Source organism: Rissa tridactyla, chromosome 6 (assembly GCF_028500815.1).
Source record: "Rissa tridactyla isolate bRisTri1 chromosome 6, bRisTri1.patW.cur.20221130, whole genome shotgun sequence".
Lineage (NCBI taxonomy): Eukaryota > Metazoa > Chordata > Aves > Charadriiformes > Laridae > Rissa > Rissa tridactyla.
The window spans coordinates 15,430,761-15,453,660 of record NC_071471.1 but is presented as its reverse complement, the minus strand read 5'-3'; the positions used below and the strand labels follow the sequence as shown (position 1 = coordinate 15,453,660).

General features: G+C 62.2%; 1 protein-coding gene across 2 annotated transcripts in view; it reads right to left on the bottom strand.

Annotated features, from left to right (window-relative positions):
* The window catches only part of LOC128911850 (diacylglycerol kinase beta-like), a 28,500-nt gene that overhangs the window by 3,377 nt on the left and 2,223 nt on the right, over positions 1–22,900 (bottom strand). The window contains exons 2-25 of one of the 2 annotated variants that reach the window (XM_054207351.1): positions 18,633–18,905; positions 16,387–16,463; positions 14,879–15,044; positions 14,559–14,621; positions 13,838–14,077; positions 12,353–12,523; positions 12,185–12,234; positions 11,960–12,034; positions 11,747–11,866; positions 10,577–10,694; positions 10,312–10,400; positions 9,760–9,876; positions 9,536–9,634; positions 9,299–9,412; positions 9,130–9,203; positions 8,928–9,002; positions 8,754–8,839; positions 8,455–8,544; positions 7,885–8,045; positions 6,285–6,349; positions 5,194–5,284; positions 2,185–2,386; positions 544–664; positions 394–454 (exon numbers count right to left, since the gene is read on the bottom strand). In XM_054207351.1, coding sequence (XP_054063326.1) covers positions 394–454; positions 544–664; positions 2,185–2,386; positions 5,194–5,284; positions 6,285–6,349; positions 7,885–8,045; positions 8,455–8,544; positions 8,754–8,839; positions 8,928–9,002; positions 9,130–9,203; positions 9,299–9,412; positions 9,536–9,634; positions 9,760–9,876; positions 10,312–10,400; positions 10,577–10,694; positions 11,747–11,866; positions 11,960–12,034; positions 12,185–12,234; positions 12,353–12,523; positions 13,838–14,077; positions 14,559–14,621; positions 14,879–15,044; positions 16,387–16,463; positions 18,633–18,699 — 2,592 coding nt within the window. In that variant the 5' untranslated portion in view covers positions 18,700–18,905. The remainder of the gene's footprint in view (positions 1–393; positions 455–543; positions 665–2,184; positions 2,387–5,193; positions 5,285–6,284; positions 6,350–7,884; positions 8,046–8,454; positions 8,545–8,753; positions 8,840–8,927; positions 9,003–9,129; positions 9,204–9,298; positions 9,413–9,535; positions 9,635–9,759; positions 9,877–10,311; positions 10,401–10,576; positions 10,695–11,746; positions 11,867–11,959; positions 12,035–12,184; positions 12,235–12,352; positions 12,524–13,837; positions 14,078–14,558; positions 14,622–14,878; positions 15,045–16,386; positions 16,464–18,632; positions 18,906–22,900) is intronic. The other variant, XM_054207350.1, reaches the window with a different exon arrangement.

The window sequence follows — 22,900 nt, the reverse complement described above, 5'->3', positions numbered from 1 at the left end:
CAGCTCAGCACCCAGCACCGGGGCGAGGAGATGCTGCACAGGAGTACGAGCTCCAGAATCACGTCCAGATTTCTCCTCTGGGCAAGCTGCCTGCTGGATGGTGGGGGACCCCACTGCAATCCCCTCCGCCCCGGGAAAGGCTGCTGCTGTACCAACCCGCCCGGCAAGGGATGAGCATGTCCCTGTCCCCAAGGCTCTTGTGATGGCTTGCCATGAGTCCAGGGCCAGTATGGGCGGAGACAGAAGTCACAGGTGGCCAGGCTCTGCAGCCACCCCACCAGCAAGCGCAGGAGCCTCCCTCCAACTCCAGAGGCTTTGCCACGCTGCACGGGAAGCCGAAGCTGCCCAGGGTAGTGCCAGCCCCTGCCCACCCCACTGCCCACGGGGACTCACGGTGCAGGACGGCTGCATCCAGGGCTCCCCATCCACCTGCATGGGCAGCAGCTTGGACGTCCTGCAAGGCACAAAGAGAGGAAACGCAGGGTGACAGAGGTGCCAGCTTTGGCCGTCGGTCAGGTGCTCAGCTGGGATGGGGACAAATACCTGATGGTGACGGATGAACACTGGGCCAGTCTCTTCCCGGCACTCTTCAGCCCCGTGTAGATCTGCCCCATCTCCATCGCGCCCTCCAGCCCCACCACCTCCAGGAGGTGGTCACTGAGATCTGCAAAAGAGAGGGATCCGAGTTGGCCCCCTCGCCCCATCCCTGGGGATCCCCTGCCTTCTGCTGGCACCCGAAACATCAGGGCCAGCACAGCGGGGCCGCTGTCTGCCTCAGAGGGCAGCGGGGCTGGTGGCACTGTGGGGATGCATCCCACTGTCCCCTGTGCCCTGAGACCACCGAGCAGGAGGTTTGCAGCACTGGGCAATGCTGCTGTCCAAAAACCCCGGAGCAAAAATACTCCTGGTCTGAAACAGCACCTGGTCCTGCGTGGCTGCAGGGTGGCAGCCTGGATCCCCACCAGCCCCTCGACTGTGTGTTTGCAGTGTTGTATAAAATGATGGCAGAACCCCCGCACCCCCGGGTGCCCTGGGGTGCCGTGGTCCCCACCGGGAGCTGGGATGTATGGGGAAATCCTCCCCGGGAGGGATCTGCTCAAATCCCAGGGAATCGCCCCTTTTTCCAGCTCCTCCTGCTCTTCCAGCAAAGGTGCCCAACACCGGGGCAACTCGCTCCGTCTCTCATTCTCTTCAGGGTCCTGTTTCACCCCCGGTGAACACCCTCCCCGCAGGAGAAATACCCCAATCTCCCGCCGTCACCCATGCCCTCCTGCCCACCTGCACGTGCCCAAGGGATGGACTCCGCTGCCTCTCGCCACCCTTTGGAACCCTTGCTCTGCCCTGCTCCCCGCTGCCTGTTCCCGTGGGCTCGCCTCGCAAGGGACAGCCGTGACAATGTGGGATGGCTGCTGACACCACCGTCTTGGCAGCCACGCGGCAGGGGGGCTGTTTCCCACCCCAGCCCTGGGCTGTGGGAGCTGGTGGGTAGGAAATATGGGCAGTGTGTTTATTTTGCCGTCTGCTTTCTAACCCCCTCGCTCGCTGTCGGGGAGCCCTGCCAGCCCTTTGGGCTGCCTGTGCCCTGCCTGTGCCCTCGGGGACGGCTCCGGTGGCCGTAGCTGTGGGTACGAGGTGCCAATCGGGGCACAGCACGGGTACTGTGCTGTTCCCAAAGCCCACGGCCAGGCTGGCAGCGCTGTGGCGCAGCCTGGGAGGATGCTTACGAAAGCCCTCCGTGCCAGCTCTGCAGCTCCGCTTCCAGCTCCTCCTCTGCAGCAGCGGGCGCCTGGCCCTGCAGCGGCTGCCTGCCAGCCCCACGGGGCACGGGGACCACCCAGCCTCATGCCCGTAGGTGAGGGGTCCCATCCAGGCACCCCCTGAGCCGTGACCCCCAGAGGGTGGGGGTTGAAGGGGCTAGCAGGGCGCGGGAGCCACATCCTCTCCGGCCACCACAGGCAAGGGGCGGGCAGAGACACCTTTCTTTGCCAGCTTGGCCAGATGGTTGTTGGGGTCACCCCGGCACCCCAGAAGACAGCGAGCTGAGAGCAGCCCCTCGGGTGCTCTTGCCCCAGCACCACGTACACTGAGCTACGGCCGGAACCGGCGGCCGCCCCGCTCCCCCGTGCTAACCCCGGGCGCCCCGCAAACCCCGCTCGCCCCCCCAGCCGCCGTCCCGCCGCTCACCCTGCACGCAGAACTTGAGCTCCTTGGCATCGGTGACCACCGTGGCGTGCAGCTTCTCCGGCGCCTTCTTGCCCAGCCGGTTGTAACCGCGCTGCTTCTTGGTCTCGCCCCAGAGGTTGGAGCCGCCGTACATGCTGGGGATGTTGAGGACGGCGATGCCCTCCAGGGACGCGTTGCTCAGGTCTAGCAGGGTCCCGTCGCACTGCGGGGCACACGGGCAGCGTCAGACCACAGGGTCAGGGGGAGCTGGTGCCTGGCGCCGTGGAGCCCAGCCTCCTCTCCCCACCTGCCTACCAAGCTGGGACGCCAAGCGTGGCGTGCCACCAGACGGTCCCCAGAGCAAACCTGCCCCAGGGTGGCACGGGCAGCGCCGGGGAAGCCAGGGCTGGAGGCGCAAACAAATACCCACCCCAGCTTTGTTTTCCTAGGGCTGACAACAACCCCCCTTCCCTTCCTTGTGCCGCTTTCCCCTCTGTTTCGATACAAATTTTACTACATGTCCAAGATGGCAGTTTAAAAAAGCAAATTCCTACGGGAGCGCATAAAACCTTGGCTAGTCTTGATGCCGTGACTCAAAACAGGAGGCAATACCACCTCGGCCCTGGAGCGACCTCCATCCAAGCACGCCCCGCACGTGCTTCCCCGCCTCCCCTTGTTCAAATTGACCCAAAAGAATCAGAAAGTTTGGCTATCCAAAAACTAACTCAAAGCAGTTTGCCTTCAAGTGCAAGTTGGAAACGAGAAATGAGGCTGGAAGGAAACGATAGAAAAGGTGTCAAAAGAAAGATGTCAGTTTGGGAGAGAAAACCACAAGCCAGCACACAGAACTGGTGTCCCGGGGTCTGCTGTCGTACAGCGGGACTCCCCCAGTTGAAAATTCCCTGTAAAAGGTAAAATATCCGTTGCCTGTGGCTTTCCCACAGGACTGGAAGGAGCAGTCATGGAAATGCATTTTTTAACTTCATGTCTTCTCGCTCTCACGATACCCAGACGATGCTGGATCCTCTTTCTAGATACGTCTGGAGGAAGCAGCCCTGCTTTCCCATTCCACTGTATTTTCTCTAGAGCCTCTGTATTTCCCTTTACGCACCTGCTCTCTACCTGCCACGCTACGCTTCAGCAAATACCAGCACGTTATTTCCTTGCATTTTGGTGATGCGAGGGCATTCCTGCCCTCTCTTGCTTTGCCGAGAGGAACACGAACGGGCCGAGGAACCCTTGCTGCTGCTTTGACTCCGGTTGTTTTCCTCTAGCAAAGAGTGAAGGTCTCGAGCTCATCTTTAATATGCTGTCGGTAAGCGCTGAGCGCGGCCGCCGCACGGCCGCGGAGCTGGGTGCATGCACAAGCGAGCCTCTCTGTATGTTCACATCTGCCCTGCCTCCCCTGATGCTCCACAATCTTATTTTTAGCCTCGCGTTGAAAGCAAAAGGCAGGAATCTTCTGATTTGGGAGTGAAAAGCTGTCCCTCTGAGGCTTGTAAAGGATGTAAATCCTCTCGTTCTTAGTACATTTTAATGCCGTTACGATTTGTAAGAGCAGACTCTAATGCTCTGAGCGGTGGATAATGAGCGAGAGGGCTCCAGTTCCTCGCAGGATGGACAAAGCATCCCATGCCCGGCCGAGACGAGCATCGCCCCCCGACTGCAGGCATCTTTCCTGCCTGCCTGAGAGGCGGCGGGTACCGACTTGGCCGCAGTGGGATGGGAGCGAGTTGGCTGCCCCGGGGCTGCCCGGGCTGCCGGATTTCCAGGGATGCTGTGGGAGCCCGTTGCTGCCCGGGGCCGTGGGGGGCGTGCAGGACCACGCCGCCCACGCCTGCCCACGCACAAGGGCGTGCAAGGGAGCGATTTCTCCCTGCGTGGCGCTCCCCTGTTAATGTGCCAGCGAGCTACAATGGGCTCTTTGAGCAGGGGCAGCTGACGGCGCGCTGGCAGCGATGCTGGAAGTACAAATTTGCAGCTGGGGAAAAAGCAAATTCATTTCCAGGGGCTGTAGGGGAAGGAGTGCCAATTTCCAAAACAAAACTGCCATTTCTCTGCAAGGCTGACAGTTGCCTGGGAGCCGGAGGGAGGACAGGCTGCCGCTTTCAACTTCAAATACTGCGGGATTAACGCTTTCCTGGCCAGCGTGGGGCAGCCGGGGCTGACACACACTGTGCGGGGCACCTCACAAGGACCTGGGGCACCTCGCGTCCATCTCTGGCAGCATCGAACCCCACAGACACGGACTTTATCCACGCCGGGATGCTGCTTGCATGGCCGGGGAAGGGGGTGAGATGGCTGTGCCCCTGCTCCTGCCCCTTCCCACCAGCTGCCGAGGACGCAGCCACCCCCTCTGGGCTTTGAGAAGGGGTGAAACTCCCTGTGTAGAAACGGGCTTCAAAGTCCCTCTGCCCACGGCCGCACGAGCCGCGCTGCCAGCTCTGCCTGCTCTCTGCCCGCTGCCAGCGACCCCGCGCCCACCGCCCCATCCGACTCACCCCAACCCTTTGCAGCAGGCCATGGGTTTTCCACCCCCCCCGCCCCCCTCCCTCAAGGCTAAGTTATAAAAGGGTCGTTTATCCAGAAATCAGGAGAGGCGGAAGTTTACAGCAAAGCACAGCCCAAACCCCCCAGCGTGAGTGGAGAAGTGACAGCGCTCTTAGCAACCGCGGGCCCTCCTCCCCGCTCTAATTAAAGGCTGTTTCCATGTCATCCAAGGAGGGCTGGGAGCAGACGCGGAGTTTACAGAGAGAATATTCCAGGCACGCTTTCAAATACAGCTGGAAAGGGGGGAAAAATACAGGGCTATTCTTCTGCCTGCAGCTGGCCGGCTTTGCAGCAAGCACCGCGCGGTGGAAGAGAGGGTCCTGCCAGCCACCGCATCCTCCTGCCATCGCACAGGGTCAAAGCTGCCGCTGCACTCTCTCCCGGAACAGCCAAAAGCCCTGCCCGAGGGACCCACGAGCGACATCCACCCAAAAGCTTTTGTGCCGCAGCTGGAGCCAGGGACTATCCCGGAAAACCCACCTCCACCTCAACGTAGTCGTGGAGCTTCTTGCAGGTGGCCGCAAACGTCTCCGATGTCCCAAATTCAAAGTACCACAGTTTGTTCTTCATCCTGGGGCACAGAGCAGCGTCAGCATCCCGCTCGGGAGTGGCATCAGCATCCCACTTGGGAGGATGCCGGCGGCAGGGTGGGCTGCCAGAACCGTTCTGGAACTGTTGTGATAGGGACACAAGTGATCGATGGGGACATGAGCCATCGTGGGGAGGGACCGCCGGCAGCACAGCCCCAGGGAGCTGTGCTGTGGGACGGGGGTGGCTCAGGTGGACCTGGCTCTGACACCCTGCGGAGGGGAAGGACGTGGGTGCTGGGTGGTCCCTCAGCACAGGATGGGGTGCCACCACCGGCTTGCAGCACAGCCGAGCGTGGGCCGTCGTCTCTCGAAGGGGCTGCCAGGGACGGGGTACCCCACAGAGGGGATGTCCCCCCCACCTCACGCCCTCCCGGCACCCTGCCAGGCAGCCCCCTGACCACTGCTCATCCCCTGCGTCAATGCTGTGCGGGGCTTCGAGGGTGAGCTGTAAGCCGAGGGGAGCTGAATTTCAGAGCAGAGCCGGACGCTTTGGTCCATTCGGGGTTTTTTGAGCAGGTATTTCTGAAGATGGGGACAGGGGTTGCAAGCCACATCTCCTGCTGCCATCAGGCCATTTCCAGGCACCCGGAGCACAGCGGGAGCGAGCTGCGACCTGCTGCCTGCCCTGCCCTTGCTGCCTGGCCTGCTTCTGCCGGTCTTGGAATTCAGTGCTAATTACAAAGCACAAATGAACGTAATTGGGTGCACGGCCAAGTTTGAACAGCCTACCACGCTGCACGGGGCCTGAAGGAGCACCCTGGAACCCACCATGCCTGGCGTGTCCCCTGCCTGTCCCCCTAAGGTTGGCCAAACACTGTGCCATCTCCTCGGGGTGCTGCCAGTCCCATGGGGAGAGTGGAACAGGCTCCGGCATGTCCCCTCGGCACGATGTATGGCAGCGGTGGGGTGTCCCCCTGCACCCAGCTTTTGGGGATGCCAGACAGCCCCGCAGAGGTGGTGGGGACCATGGGCGGCCCTTACCTGCTGTTGAATTTCTCAGGATGCTTTTCTCGCATGACATGGAAGCGGTGGGCGATGGAGGCGTCCTGCGGGGAGAGGGAGCGCAGAGACGTCGGCGGCGCAGCAGGGAAATGGAAACACCCCCACCCCGGCTCTGCCCCCCCACCAGCACACGCCAGCATATGGGGGCTCCGGTCTTCATCCTCGCCGCCAGCCCCCGTGGCACAGGGGTGCAGTGCGGGGGCCATGCCGAGATGATAGAGGGACCCTCAGCTGGGCTGTTTGCAAAGCATCGAACGGGCTCGTTTAAGTGAGACATAATTAGTGCACTTGTCCTCCTTCCCTCATCATGGGGGCTCTGCAGGGAGGTGACGCTGAGGGAGGGAGCTACTGGTGGGGCAGTGGGGCTCTGGGGACACACCAGGACCCTGCACCCCGGCGGCTGCCCTGGCAGGGTGGCAGCTCTCCTGAAACTCATCACAACCTCTCCTGCGCAGGGTGGGGGGCGTTTAGGCCTGACTCAGAAGCTGTCACCAAATGCGACCTGCAGCGACATCCCCTGAGCTGATGTGAAACTAGAAGCATCCCGCAGCACTGCCACGCGGGTGACCCGCACCGGGCACACCTCTCGGGCACCCATGGCCCAGGACAGAAACACTGCAAGGCCCTGGGGAGAGAAGCACCTTCCACTCTGCCACTCCCCCAAAACCCTGCTGCTGCCAGGATCGACCCCCAGGGCTGGGGAGAGCCCCCGTGGCAAGGAGCTGCCATCCTCCCCGGGCTCCCTAACCTCCCTGGCTTAAGAAAACATGGGGCAAGCAGGTCCGAGCACCAAAGCAGGGCTTTGCCCATGGGTGCCATCTCGGCAAACGCTTCAGGTGGGGAGGCCAGCAGATCTCAACCCATCCCCGGGACCCCAGACTTCCCTGAACCTCATTTAAGCTCCTCACACACTTGCTCTTGCAACGTTCCCAGCTGGGAAGAGAGTGATTCCATGCCTGTTTATGCATTTAAGCGCTGCCATTACAAATAAGAATAAAACCAGAAGAGCAATGTCAGGAGGTGAAGGGAGGTTGGGAACATGAGCAAGCAGGAGCAGGGAGGGAGAGTCCCTGACTTGGGAGACTCAAGCTCAAATGCCGAGTTTCACCAAACACTTAGAAAGGCTTTTGTGGTCTCTGAGGAATGTCACCAGGAACCAGCCCCTGCTCCTGGGAATTAACTCGGGTCTGGCTCGGAAGGGGGCTAAGGATGAGTCTAGGAGGAGGCAGGGAGGGCAGCATGGGGGCTGGCGTCCTTCAAGTGCACCCACCGGGCTGGATCGTTCCAGTGACTTCATGGCAGCCAAGGCATTTCCCACTCAGCCGGTGGGAAATGCCCCTGGGAATCTGCTGATCTGGGTGGGTTTGAGGCTGTGGCTGTGTTGGGGCGACAGCTCCCGTGCTCCACTGGCCTCTGGAGCTCTTCCCTCCGCTTTGCCGTGGCCAGGCAACTCCAGTGGGCATGGCACGGTCTGGGCACCAATTACTAGCCCTGCGCTGTGCCTCTCTCTCCAGCTAAAACGCGTGTGTGACGTGCTCTGGGCTGCCCTCTGGACCCACCCCTGTCCTGTGGTACTCACCACCCCGATGGAGAAGTAGTTGTTGATGATGGTGGATGGGACAGGGTCTCCGTTGGTCTCTCTGTCGTTGGGAATGACGTCTATTTGCCAGCGGTCCAGCATCACCTCCGTGCTGTGCTCGATGTCTTTCAGGACCTTCATCAGGTTGCCTCCTTCATAGCCTGTAAGGGAAAGAAGGTGGGTCCCTGAGGAGGGTGAAGGAGGATGAAGAGGAGCGGAGCCATGTCCCGTGGGGCTGGAGGCAGTTGGGTGCTGAGCACCCAGGGCAGCCTGGGGCTGCTGCTACGGCTCCAGTGAGATGGCCGGCTCGTCCTTTCAGCGGCAGCAGCGATTTCAGCTAACGGCCTGGCCCTCCCAGATGAAAAAGTTTGTTGGGCAGGACCTGGCCGATGGGGGTTTAGAAAGCGGGAGCTGCTTTTTTTAGAAGGGGTTAGAGGCACCATCAGGAGGCACCAGGGCTGAGATGCAGCCCCAGAAGCCCAGGGCCTCCCCCAAGACAGCACCCACCCAGCCGCACCGGATGGTCCCCGTGGGCCGGCTGCCCCCGGGGTGATGCTCGCCCGGCCTCACCTCCTCCCCAGCGCAGGCATCGGGCCAGGTCATTGCCCGTTCCCAGGGGCAGGACGGCCACCGGTGGGTGCTTCACCAAGTTCGCCTTGTCTGCAAGTCAAGGGGAGAGAGAGGTTTGGGGCTGAAAGGGCTCATTCCCTCCTCTCCAGGTCCCTTCTTGGCTGGCACCCCAGGCAGGAGGAGCCCAGGGGCGATGCTCTTGGCCCTGCTCTCGTTGGAGGAATACTGGGAACCCATGGCGGATTGCCGAGGACGTGGGCAGACGATGCTCTGTGGGAGCACGGCTGCTCCTCGCTCACCTATGCAGTCCAGGATCCAGCCCACCGTGCCATCCCCTCCACAGGCCAGGACACGGAAATCCGGAGTGTCCCGAAAGAAGCTCAACCTGCAGAAAGCCAGGAGAGACAAGAGATGACGTGGGGGAGCAGGGACCGGTGGGAGGGGGCAGAGGATCGACCGCAGCATCTCCATACCCTGGGGCGGGCCCGCCGCGGTCCAGGTTGTACACTTGGCGTGGGTTGAGCAGGTAGTGAAATTTCCGGAGGACCCTAGGAAAAGAGGAGTGAGGGATGCAGCGGAGGCAAGTCCCGCTCCCGGAGTGGCGCCGGGGCAGCCGGAGGGACCGGCAGCCCCCGACCCCAGGAAGATGCTCTCCCTGGGCAGGACCCCACCTACCGCTCCCCTTGCCTTCCTCCACTCTTTGGGTTCACAAGCACCAGGAGGGGATGTGTCCCGGGCCGGGGGCTGATCTGGAGGGCACAAAGGGCGGCTGTGAATACCCGGCCGCCGCGGGGCTCAGCGCGCACCCCTGGCAGAGCTTCCCAGCAGCCTGGCATGAGCCTACCTGCAGACCTTGCCCGTCCACCGTGGTGGAGTTGAACTTGAAGCCCTGGTTGTCCTCGGGGCTGGTGCTAGCAGGGGAGTCGCTCTCCGATCTCCGGCAGTGGGACTGCCTGTCCTTTGGGGAACAGAGGTGCGGATGCGCCCGCCGTCCCGGGAAGGCAGCGCAGGGGGAGGCAGGTTGGCTGTGGTGATGCCCTGCCGGGTCCCTGCCGCCCGGCAGCAAGGAGGGGGCACTTACCAGGACGACAGGGCAGATGTAGGAAGGCAGCAAGATGTGGTCCCGCAGTGGGCCCCCGTCGCACTCCGGCTTCACGTGGGAGGCACATTTGTTGTGGAGCTGGAGGGCACAGGAGGAAGGGACGTCGGGCAGGGGACACTGGGCCATATCGCGTTTGGGAGCCTCTCCTTCCCCGGGGCCGGCCGTGTGGGGACACCCCGGGCTCCCCGCACCCACGTACTCACAGTGACTTGGCACCAGACGCAGTGCAGGCCGGTGATGCCCTGGTAGCACTTGATGCTCTTGTGGCATCTGTCGCACTTGACGGGGGAATTGCCTTCGATCCAGGTGTGCTGCATCACCTGCAAGGCATGGGGGGGGGGGGAGGCACTGCGGGCGCAGCACACACCGACCCACCAGCGTCTCCTCTCTGCTAAGAGCTGCCGCTGTGATTTTGGAGGGTGGTCCATTGTGCAGGCACACCGACCAGCCCCTCGCACAGCTGCCTTCCTTCCCTGCTGCTCCATGCAGCACATCGGGGTCACCCTTTGTGGGCAACTTCAAGGCTGGGGGTCCTGCGAATCCTGGGGGCTGGGGACAGGGCACACTCTGCCAGGTTCTGGATGCTGAGAATGTTCACGAGCTGCTACCCAGGACTTGAGGGGCAAATCCCACAGGAAAAAGTCATGGGGGATGAGGGCAGGAGGCCGAGGGGGCAGCTGCTGCCTGCAGTGCTGCCTCCAGGAGGGCTCTGCGGGAGACCCTCCAGCTCAGAAACGTGCCAGTTGCCTACTCACGCTTGTGTTTCTCTTGGATTTCACGTAAGTGCTGATGCAGGAGGCGATATCTTTGGACACGCACCTCTCATGGACAGTGTACTTGCAGACTGGGCAGGAGAGAAGAAGGTGGTGAGCATCACCCCCCGGCACGGGCACTGCCCCCTCCCCGCTCACCCCAGGCACCCACAATGACAGGGACCAGTCCGTCCTCCCCGGGGTGCTGGGATGGGGTGGGAGCTGATGGTTTGGGAGGGCAAGAGTCTGGCAAGGGTCCACGACTCACAGGAGCAGCAGAGGCCCTGCTTGCGGACCCCCAGCAGCATTGTGCGGCAGAAGTTACAGTAGGCGGGTTTCTTGAAGTGCTTCAGCCTCCAGGCGTGCTGCCCATCGTCCTTCACGTTCTGTAGGGCAGGAGAGAGGAGGGCCAGGGGCGTCACTCCCCTGCCAGGGGTCCTAACCCACCACTTTTTTCAGCTTTTCATCCCATAAAAGCCCCCAACATGTCTGCGGGAGTTCACTCCCAGCAGGACCACGGGCTCTCCCTGCTCCCCTTCTCCCTGGTGTTCTCCTGAGCATCCCTGCCACCGCGTCCTCCTGCTCTCTGGGCATGTCGAGCTCCGGGCACCGAGCTCTGGCTGCCCATGGTCCCTCAGCACAGCCTGGCTGCAGGAATGCTCTGCCAGTGGCTGACGGGAAGGATGACTCCACATCTGGGGCCAGGCCATTGCCACCAGAGGGTGACCAAAGCAAGCCTCTTGCATCTGGGTCCAGGCACAAGGCATTTAAAATTCCCTGTTTTCTTGAATCTTCCTGCCAGAAAACCTGTCCCCCCACCGCCTCTCCGTGGGAAGCAAACACCAGGCTGGGCAAAACACCAGGGGAGCAAAAACCCAGATTTTCCCTGCAATTCCCAGATTTCCCCATCATCTGATGGCCTGGAATGGACCTCGATGAATTGAAGCCCAAAAGGATAAAAAAACAACATGGGGAAATAAGGGGGTGTCCCAAACCACCTCAGCTCTGCTCTTTGAAGCTCACCCCAGGAGAGGAGCTGGCATTTTAGGTGCTCATCTTATTTTTTGGCTAAATATTCATCAAACCGCGGGATGTCACGGTACCAAGGAGCGAGCCCAGCCTGCTTGTGCATGGCAGCTGGCAACGATGGCAGCTCAAAACTGAGCTTGTGAAGATTTAGGGGCGGAGGCCAGTCAGCAGAGGCAGGGTGGGGGTGCCTGGGGGGGGCCGGGGGCCGGCGAGAGGTTGTGCGATGCCGGTCGGGCATGCGGTGCCAGGTGGGCGTATGGTGCCGGACGGGCGTGTGGCGCGTTGCCGGGGGTAGGGTGCCCTCCCGTGGTCCCTGCGCACCCTCCATCGCTGCCAGCCCCGGGCTTTCCTCCGGGAGTGGGCAGGGCAGCTGGATGCGGCCGAAGCAGGTCCCCCCGCCGGCACTCACCGTCTCCATCCCCAGGAGGACCAGTAAGGGAATGGTGGTCATGCCACCCCGGATCCACTCCTCCAGCGTCACGGTCCCGTCATGGTCGTAGTCGATCTCCTCCATCATCGCCTTCAAGATCTGGAGGAGGGAGGAGACGCAGTGACACGGTGATGCCGCCTGTGAACCCCGGCTGACGAGAGACCCCCCGGCAGCCCCAGCCCCGGCACTCACGGGCTTCAGCTCGGTGGAGTCCCACTCCAGGTACTCGGCCACATGCACCATCTGGTTGATGATACGATCCAGCTCCTGAGCACAGAAAGATGACGGTGCCTGGCACTTAGGGACAGTTCGGGCACGAGCAGGGTGTCCAGCCCGAAGCCCCCAAACTGGAGAGCGGGCACTGCATGTCCCTGGCCCCCCAAGTGGCCCCGGCTTTCTCTCGGAGGCAAAGCTTACCGAGCTGTCCAGGAGGCCGTTTCCATCAGTATCATAGAGGCGAAACATAACTGGAGGGAGAAGAGACACCGGTGGCCGGTTAGAGCCCAGCCCCGGGGCACCCTGGGCAGCCAGCGCTCGGTGCCGGGGCTGCAGGGTGGGAGTCCATGGCCTCGGGGTCCCACTTACACTCCAGCTTGTCCTCCGCCCGTCCCCTCTCCAGCAGGGACAGATAGCAGACGATGTCCTTCAGATGGACCACCTGGGCCAGGGGGGTAGGGGGTGGCGGAGGCGTGGCTTTCAGGGAGCTATGGCTCTTCCGCAGGCTGAAGGGCAACCTCTTCTCCACATTCCGCGTGCCTGCGGGCAGGGGGCAAGGGATGAAGGCCATGCACAGGGGGACAAGGAGCCGTCCCCAGCTGGGACACGGGGCTGGCAGCACTTGTGAACTCCAGGGCAGGGACCCATTCAGTGTGGGGCGGGCAAGGTGTGGAGAACACGGGGCTGGGTGCCATGGCAGGAGCAGGCCTGGGCACTGCCAGTTGGTCCCTGGGGCGCAGACCGCCACCAAGAAGGCCAATGGCATCCTGGGCTGCATCAAGAAGAGTGTGGCCAGCAGGTGGAGGGAGCTCATCCTCCCCCTCTACTCTGCCTTGGTGAGGCTGCACCTGGAGTGCTGTGTCCAGTTCTGGGCTCCCCGGTTCAAGAAGGACAGGGAACTGCTGGAGAGGGGACAGCAAAGGGCTACCAAGATGCTGAGGGGACGGGAACACCTCTCTTATGAAGAAAGGCTGAGGGATTTGGGTCTCTTCAGTCTGGAAAGAAGATGACTGAGGGGGGATCTTATCAACACTTATAAATACTGAAAGGGTGGGTGTCGGGAGGATGGGGCCAGGCTCTTTTCAGTGGTGTCCAGGGACAGGACAAGGGATAACGGGCACAAACTTGACCATAGGAAGTTCCACCTAAACATGAGGAGGAACTTCTTTCCTCTGAGGGTGGCAGAGCCCTGGCACAGGCTGCCTGGAGAGGTGGTGGAGTCTCCATCTCTGGAGACATTCAAAACCCGCCTGGACACGTTCCTGTGCAGCCTGCTCTGGGTGACCCTGCTCCGGCAGGGGGTTGGACTAGATGATCTCCAGAGGCCCCTTCCAGCCCCTACGATTCTGTGATCCTGTGATCTCCAGCACTGTGGATGCGGGTGGGATGAGTGAGCGGTAGGAGCCCACAGGGTCGTGCCCTGCCGGGGCCAAGCACCCAGCCAGAAGGAGGGAGAAGCTCGGCTGGCGGCGGGGCGGCTCGCCGGGGCGTTGGGACAACCCACGCTGCCGGCGGCAGCCTTCAGCAGATGGCTGCTCCTGGCAGAGGGGCCCTTCCCAGCGCTCCCTCGTCAGTGGCTGGCAGGAGCTGGGGTGGAGGCAGCCGTGACTCACCGCTCCGATCCCCCCTCGCTAGAAGCTGCTGCCAGGTAATTAAGACATTGCCCGGCTCTGTGGGGTGGGATCAGCAACTTAAGTTTGCAAAGCAAAGGTGTCAAGATGTCAAACCTGCTGAGTTTGGAAGGTCACCGTCACCATGCCAGGGACCCGACCAGCAAAATGTGGCTCTGCGGCTTGGGAAACCGGGGAGGGCTTGTCACTGCCGGTGTCCCCCGTGGAGGCCCAGCCAGCTCACCTGGTGACTGAGGGCTGAGCAGGGACCCGGAGGAGATCTTCGAAGAGCCTGAAGAGTTGTGAGCAGAAGGGGTGCCGGTGGTGGACTTCTGGGAGGATGACCTGGACCAGCTGGGGGAAGCGTTGGGGATTGATGCTGGGGTGAGGGACGCCAGCTGTGGCTCAGCCGTGTTGCTGTGGCAGCTCTTGGGCTCAGGAGTGTGTCGTCCCAGGGCACTTAGGAGCGTTTTCCCATTGATCCCTGCAAAGCAGACAGACGCTCGTGGGCAGCGTGATGCCAGGGTTGCCTGTGCCTGGCAAACCCCTTCCTGCAGGGACCCTGCCTGCGTGCTGGTCGCTTGCCCTGGGTCTTCTTTGCTAGCCCCTAAAAGCCAGCTAGCATCCCAACCCCAGGGCTCTCCGAGGGGCATCGCTGGTTGCCCCTCACCCTCCTGCCTGGCCCAGTGGCTCCCAGCAGCGCTCCCATCCCTGGGTGCTGGCCACCGCAGTGCTTGGTACCAGGCAGGGAGGACGTGGCCCCCCACCACCATGCCTCCACGTGGCAGCTGAGCGCCCAGGGAGGGTTCTCCCTGTTCTTTTGCAGTTTGTAGTCCTTTCAGCAGATGTCTCCACACGCTGCGAATCCAGCCGGGCAGGGGCCGGGGCTGGCAGGAGCTGGGTGCCCGGCACACCTCCCCTGCTCCGGGGGCAGCCGCACGCTACGTGGCCACCCGTGCCAGTACCTGTGACAGGGGCGCAGGCCACCTCGGTCTGGATGGAGATGCCAGCATCGAGTGACTTGGGCTCTGAACGTGCGAAGGAAAGGGGGGAATCAGTGCAATGGCGCCCTGTGGGTCCCCCACCCTGGGGAAAGCCCTCTCCTCCCTGGAGCAGTGTGGGGGCCCTAGGAGCCCGTCCATCAGATGGGACAAAGCCGGGCTGTGTGCTGGCCCTTTTGCCACCCGCTGTGGGTGGCACGCCACAACCTTCGTCCCCGTGGGGCGGTGTGGGAGCGAGCCCCACGTGCGGCGGTGCCACGGTGGCAGGGGCAGGGCTGGCTCACCGAGGGTGTTGAGCTGCGAGACGCCGGGGCTCTGGCGCTGGGTCTCAGGGGAGGCTTGGCATATCTTACGCTTGAAGGAGGTGAAGAGGTGTTGGCAAAGTTCTTCGGGCACGTCCGCCTCCAGGTAGGTCTTCATGAAGAGGCGAAAGCCCTCGTAGTCGATGGGCTGGGGAAGGGACAGAGGAGGAGGATGGAGGTGCCCTGGGCACTCCATGGGGATGCAGAGCTTCCAGTGGCGGGGTGGGGGCGTGTCCTGTGCCGTGGTCCCCCTCACTGGGCAAATCAGCTGCAGAGCCCTTCCCAAAACTGCCGGCTTCCCAAATCCCAGCAGTGGTGACCAGGCCAGAAATCCCCGGTGCCAGCTGGCTGCCGGGGCTGAGCCGGGCCGGCAGTGCTGGGAGAAGGGACGGGAGCCCCGGCAGCCGGGGCAGGAGCTGGGGCAGCAGCAGGGAAGGGCAGAGCCACGGTGGGACTGCATTTGCGGGCAGTAGGGCAGCAGCCAGCTCGCCTGCCCGGGGGTCTGCAGCCAGCGGACCCCGCAGATGGTGGGCAGCTCGCTGGAGGAGCAGGAGGCTCTGATAGAGCCGGGTGCTCAGCTCCTGGCAAACAACTGAGGAAGTAAATACAGACCTTCTGGCAAAGCCAAAGGAGGCTGGGGGTGTTGGAGGTAGAGGGGTGTTACGAGCTGTGCTCTGAAAGCCTCCCGCTCCCCCCGGGCAGGGCACAGAGCAGCGGGACCCTCCGGCCCACCCCCAGCCCCTGGGGACTATCATCCTCCCAAGGTCTCTTCGCCTCCTCCTTCCCCGCTGGGCGTCCCCATCGCATCGTGACATTGCCTTCCCGATGGCTTTTGTGGCCGCAGCTGGAGCGAAGGTCCCGTGATGCCCTTGAATAGCGGGGTGATTTTGCTGCCCCTCCTCTCCACGTTCAGCCCACTGATTTTTTTTGTGTTTCGCCTCGTTTCTAGTGATTACAGCCCCCGTGAAAGGCTCTGTCCTGCTGGCACACTAATAGGTCTCTCTGAAAGCACCGCTTGGAAAAAATAACCCCAGCCTTCCCCAGGTGAGAGCAAGAAGGCACAGGGCCTTCCCCTGTCCCCGCACTGGCAAGAGCAAAATCAGTTGCTTTTGGGGGAAGAGAGAGTAAATCCCTCCCGGCTTCTGCCTCCAAGGAGATGCCCCAAATGGCTCTCAGCGGGGCAGCCTGCAGCCAGCACGGGATGGCAGCGTGGCTGTGGGGTCCCGGCAGCATCGGTGGGACGGGGTGGGATGGCCGTGCTACAAGCCTGGTCCCCGGGATGGCCAGGGGCTGGGAGAGATGCTCCCCATCTGTGGGAACATCTTTCCCAGTCCTGGGAGCAGGGCCATGGGGAGAGACGGGGGGCAGACAGGCAGACAGACCTGCCTTCTCCCGGCTGCTTTTGCCTGCGGGAGCTGGGCTGGGGGAGCTGGCGGGGGGCCGGGAGCGGCCAGCAGCATGGGGGGAGGCTGGAGGGGACAGGGCCATACCTGTTCGGGGTTGTACCTCGAGAGGACGCCGTCCCCGTGGAACTCCTCCAGGACATCCTTGAGCTTCTTGGTGGAGTCTGGGGAAACAAAGGCATCGCACTGAGCAGGGTGCCGGTGAGCCCCCTTCGCCATTAGACCACCAGTAGGACGGTGGAGACGAGTTTATCTGCTGGATATACAATTTCTGGTTCCCTCTGTGCCTGGGAAGGGGCCACCTGTGCTCTGCTTCCCCCCCCGCCCCAGCCCCAGCCCCATCTTTGAAGGGCAGGGCATATATGCAAAGCTGGCTGGCAGAGATGGGTCCTCTTCCTCCTACCTGTATGTAAATAAATGCAGACCCAGAGCGAAGCCGCGGCACTGGGCAAGGACAGCCCAGAATACTCCCTGGGGGGATGCCGAGCGCAAAGCCTGGCCGTCCCTGCCCCAGCCCCTCCACATGGGCTTCGGGGGGCTGCCCCCGCACTGAGAACCTGCTGGCACCCCCTCGACAGCCCGAGCCGTCCCTGGAGCCTGCCCTGGGCTGCCCATCGGCATCTCCAGGAGGTGCCAGGAGGGAGAGGACTGGGAGGGAAAGGGGACCCCATGAGCCCCCCAGGGCTGTCCTCGGGGCTGCTGTGCATCATAGGGGAGAGGTGAACCGGCTCAGGAAATAGAACAGTATTGTCCCATGCAAACTTCCACACAAATAGTAAATGGTCCGTGAGTTTCCCTGGCTGGGTGTGCTCAGGGATGGATTGGCTAGAGGGACGTCGGTCCTTCCAAAATGGAGAAATAAGGGAAAAATGGAAAAAAAGATCAAGGGAAGGGGGCATTGAGCCCTAACCTTCACACACGTATCTCCAGGCATGTCTGTTTAAAAGGCTCTTGGACACGCCAGCCCTGTTAATTACTGTGAAATCCTCTCTCCAAGTAGGGGGCTGTGCTGGCTTCTACTCCCCCCAGCTGGGGACACTGGGGATGGAGCTCGGTGCTGGACCACGACTGTCCAGGATACCTAGGACAGGTCTGGGGGTCGCAGAGCCCAGCTGGGGAGACCCCCCAGCCCTGCTACCCGGCCCAGTGCCGGGCCACCTTCCCAGGCAGGAAGTAGCCCCCCGCACTGCAGCCTTGCTCGCCAAACTTTCATTAATGAAACGAAGATGCTGTATGTGTTCTGAGCTCAGCATTACAGATGGCATTTTACGGCCTGTGATTCAAGCAAGCAGAGCCCGTTCTCCAGTGAGGCAGGAGGAGATGCAGACAGCGATGCTGCACACACACCTCTGCCCGCAGCCCTGCCTGGGGCGTCTGGCAGGCAGGCAGGGGGCCGGGGCAGCTTGCACTGGATTTGCACTGGTGGTTTGGATTGGGAGACCCTACCTCCCCGCACTGCCAGCCCTGACCTGGCTCACCTCACCCCTACGATGCACAGCAGCCCCCAAGGACAGCCCCGGGGGGCTCATGGGGTCCCCTTTGCCTCCTCTCCCGCGCAGCCGCAGGAGTGTGCTCACCCTGGGGTCGTGCCACCCCTGCAAAGCGATGCCCCTGAGATTTTACACCCCTTCTCCCTTCGTCCCGTGGTCCCGGCTGGGCTTTCCTGCCCATCCTGCCCTGCTCTCAGTGACTCCCCGGGCTGCACCGCTTCTCCATCGCCCGCCGCTGTGAGCACACCCGCACGTCGGCTCTCTGGCAGGCAGGACCTTGAGGACCCGGTTTCGGACCCCTGGGCTTTGCCCAGGCTCCCTCCCCAGCTGCTCCCAGCCCCAGGACCCCACGGCACTGCCGCCAACCTTTTCTCCTTGGCAGGAGCTGCAGGAAAGTGTTCCTCTGCAAAAGCACTAAGTGAAATTACCGCAGAGGGTTGGCAACTTGAGGCGAGCCGTGGAGCAGCTCCGCGTGTTTAGGAAAAGCCAGTCTGCTTTCCCTGTTGGCATTTTGCTTCGCTAACGAACGTGGGAGCCGGCCGCCTTCAGAGGGACCGAGCCGTGCTCACGTGTGCGTCCCCGAAAGCAGGGGGGGGCTTGCGTCAGCTAAATCCTCCCGGGTGCGCAGGCACGGGGACTCCTCTGCTGTCCCCCACCCAGCTGGTGATGGGGGTCAGGGACCTTCCCAGCCTCCCCATCCAAAAACCCAAGAAGTCATGTAGTTCTCCAGGAGGACACCAAGGATGTGTAGGACACCGATCCGGCACAGATCAACAGGACTTTTTAAAACCCCTCTCCCTGTCCCAGGGGATGTGTGGGGGGGGGCGGGCACGGGGTACTCACAGTCCGTGTACTGCTGCAGCTGGGCAAACTCGGTGGGGCTGAGCGAGATCCACCCGCCATCGCTCATCTTGGGGCGGCGGGCCCCAAATGGAGGGGGGCCACGAGCTGCTGCGCTCTCCCGTGCCAGGCTCGGTGCCACACGTCCTGGCCAGCTGCGTGGTCACGTTGGCACCATGAGGGGCGCGGGGGGCTCTCGGCCAGCGGGCACCATCCCACCGAGCCCGTGGGCAGCAAAACCTGGAGCTTCAGAGCAGCGGGTCAGCACCTTCCTCCCTGGAGCAGGGACAGAAAGAGAGGAGGGGGTCAGCGGTGCCCAGCTGGCTCCTGCCTGCGCAGGCTGCCCTGCCATGGGGGACAAGTCGCCTGTGGCAGCGGGGGGGGTCAGTGGGGGTGGTGCAGGGGGTGTGTGAGGTTGGAAATGGGGTGCCAGGGTGCCTTCCCCGCTACGAATGTGGGGGACCCCTGAATCCAGGCGCCCCACGGGAAGGGAGAGGGGAGCGCGCTGGCCGCAGCAGGGGGCTGGCAGAAAGCCTGAGGGGGGAGCGCAAGGAGGAACACAGACCACCTCGCTGTGTGACCGTCCCCAGGGCTTGGTGTCCCCGGGGGAGCCCTCTGCCATGGAGCCAGCGCGGTGCCACCCACACCGGCCACAGCTCGACAGAGGCAAGGCAAACGCCGTGGACAGGGAAAGGAGCTTGTCGCCTTATTTACCCCCAGCATTTTCCAGGGGAACCCAGCGTGATAGGAGCAGAAGGAAGGACACAATTAATTAGAGGAGACGCAGTGCCCGGAGGCAGGGGATCTGAAGGAGTGGAAACTCCCAGCTCGCGCCTCCGTCTCCGAAGCTGGTGGTGACCTTTAGCTGGCTCCGCTGCCGAGAATCATTGTAAATGAAAATCCACGTTCAAAATTGGGTGAGGGAAAAACCTGCGCTGCAGAGGAAGTGTCAGAGGGCCTCCAAGCAAGCGGCCCTCTCCAGCCCATCCATTTGCAGGCTTCACAATTTATTAGCTTTTCCACTTAACCGAATCGGTCACAGGGGAAAGGGCAGCATCCCGAGGATGCGGCTGTTCTTCACGGAGCGGAGGAGAGCAATTTGATCTCCATTTTAGGGCTGTCTCCCTGCTAAGCGTTGGCTCCCAGTTTCCACCAGCCTGAGCTGATGGACTGGAGGAAGCGGAGCACGGATGAGCTGGCAAGGGCCACGTGACTTGGGGTGGTGCTCGGGGAGCACCCGCAGCCCCTGTGGATGGCTGGGTTGCCCATGGCGCCTTTCCATTCATGGGAAAAGGCATTTGATTAAGGCGAGCAAGTCATTTTGGGGAGTTTCCAGATCCCATGTGCCACATCACCCCCAGCCAGTGTCCCCAGGGACGGTCACACATGGGGTACAGCAGGGGCAGGCACGTAACCCTCTCATCTTCAGGATTTTCCCCCAGAACTGTCTCTGGGATGGACCTTCTCCTTCACCCCAGCCGCCTAGGGCAGCCCTGGTGCCAGCAAGGAGATGTGACCATCTTCTAGGGGCTTTTGGGATGCAGTCAGGGGAGCATCGCTGCTTGGTCCCCAGCAAAACCAATTTTCTTTCCTAATGTTATTTTGGCTTTAAGTCCAGTCGCTGCAAGTGCTCCAGGGTGAGGCACAGCCCAAGGGCAAAGCCCTGTGTTGGCAGAGGAGGGGGAGCTGCAAACCCCTCCACGGGGGCTACGGGGAGGACGGTGACCCCCGAGCGCGCAGCAGAGGGCTGAGCACCCACCCAGATGGCTGCCGAGGAGTTTTCCAGCTGCGGGCAGCGACAGCACATCTGGAGAGAAGCCCACCAAACCCCGGGCATGCGTTTGCTGGAGTTCAACGACAGAGCTGTGCTTAGTCCTGCTCGGCCCTTTGCTCCTGAGAGCCACAGCTCGGAGCACACCCTGCTTCGCTGCCGGGAGCTGCTCCGGCCCGCTGGATATTGCTGGGTATGGAGCCGTGTCCCACTGGGAATGCTGCTGCCCGAGGATGTTCTCAGAGCTGGGCAGATGCCGCTGCCTGGAAAAGCTCCTGCCCTTCTCCCTTCCCTTCGCCAGCAGGGACGGCCCTGGGGGGCACAGCCGCGGGGGCTCTTGTCCTCAGTAGTCCCATCCCATGGCCTGGGACTTCTTGGCTGCAGTGAAACGTGGCTCCAAGGCTGCCGGCAGCACAGCCGGGGGCTGAGCTGGCAGGGGCTTGGGGACCCCCCGAGATGCTTCTGCTGCTCCTGCCCGGGGCGGGGTTGGGGGGGCAGCTGCCCCAGGGCTGGGGGGGACGATGCCACATGCCCACACTGCTCTGCCCTTGGGGCACCCATGTGGGGACAACACACGTCTCCAAGGGAAATGCCCCCCTGTGACAACTCGCCTCGGCCCTGTGGCCATTCCAGATCATCCCAGCGGCTCTTTGGCCCCATGTCACCAAGTGGGGACAGGCTGGACACAATGGTTTTAGGGCTAGAAAAAAAACTACTGCCCGATGTCTTGCCATCGGTTTTCTGGGGATCTTCAGCTTGGAGAAACAACAAACTGGAATATGGTGTTTGCACCTTTCCAGGATGACAGGTTTGTCCCGAGGTATCTCTGAGGCTGGTCCAGAACTGAGTCTGTAAGAAACCCTCCAGGAGTGCACAAAGGCTTTCTGATTCCTGGCAAATTAGCTATTTTGTTTGATCAGAACCTATTTTTTTTATCATCAATTTATACAAGGAGAGGCTGAGAGGGCAGAGCTAGCTGGGCCTGCAGAAGAAAAGGCAAAGCAGGGGACGTGGCTGGCTCCAGCTGCCCCAAGGAGTTCGGGTGCACTGAGCCCTCCCGCGACGGATGGCAGCAAAAAAATCCCTCGCTTCTTTTAACAGCGGGTTACGGGGCGGCACGAAGCAATGGAAGGAAAGCAAAGTGGAGCTAATTGGGCCATCCCAAGGGGCTTTCCCCCAGCAATTGCTGGAATAACAAATGCCACTTCTGGCACGTCAGCCTTGGATTTCAGGAAGGGCAGGAAAAAGCCTCCTTAGGAATCCAGCTGCTGCTCGTTTGGCCGCCCTCTGAATTGTCAGCGGCAAATTATGTTCTATTAAATCAAATTTGCCTCTCTCTAAAAATAGCTCCCCTACTAGTGTTACAAATAACACCGGATTACCCTGCCTGAAAGCGCTTACCGGGACGCGGCCCCTCTCCCCCTCCTCGCTCCGTGCCCGCCAGCCGCGTGCGTGGGCTCTGCCAGCACCGGCGTGACTCAGGGCGGCTGGAGTGGCCGGGGGAGGATGGAGTGGAGGAAGGCGGGAGGGCTCCAAGTGCCTTCCAAACCCTCCCAGGGGATCGGCTGGTGCCAAAGCCCTAAGGAAGACCCCACACGGAGCATCCTGCTGGCCCCGGGGCCGGGCGAGGGGTGATGAAGGAAATGCCCACCGCAGGGAGCATCGCCGGGTGCGGGCAGAGTCGCAGCTCGGTGGGAGCCAGGGCCCGGCCATGTAGGGCCTGAAACACTCACATCAACAAAGAAGATGCCAGGCTGAAGCTGGCGATGGGCCATTCCCTGCCAGCAAGCGGGGCCCGGGCAGGCAGTGTCAGGGCCAAGCCACGGTCCGTGGGCACGTCTTGGTATCCACGAGAAAGGGCTGCCCATGGGCACCCCCAGTGTCTGGGGCTGGGGGGCTGCTGGGAGCAGTGATGGGAGGACAGAGGAGCCGTGTTCCCAACCAGCCACCCCTGCCCATGAGCCTCCCGGCCATCCCCTGGCCACCCAGTGCTGCCGAGGACGGGGGACCCAGCTCCTGGGCTGCTCCTCGGGCACACAGCACAGTGCCACGGGAGAGCTTGTTCCACCAGCTCCTGCCTGCCTTCTCCGGGACCGAAGTTAGTGACGGAGACCTGATTCTGCCCAAGCTGGGGCAGAACAACCTCAAGCGGTGGGACGGCAGCCTTCAGGTCATGGCAGAAGGGTGGCTGCTCTGGCAGAGCCTCCAGCCTTTGACCGGCTCCGCAGGGGCGTGCAGACGGGGCTGCAAGGGCATGCCCTGCCCGCTGGAGATTTCTGCTTCAGATGCCCTTTGGGAAGGAAAAACATCGGCTTCTCAAGCTTCAGGAGACAGGGCGAGGAGGGAAAGCTCCTGCTGCGCATACGCACACTTGCACGTGCAGAGGCTGTAGCTCTCCGACAGCAGTGGGGTACGGCACGGCCTGCAGCCGGGCTCTTCCCTGCATCCATCCCTGGCTGCGCCCGCTGAAAGCCACAGTCACTCCCAACACCTTCTCCAG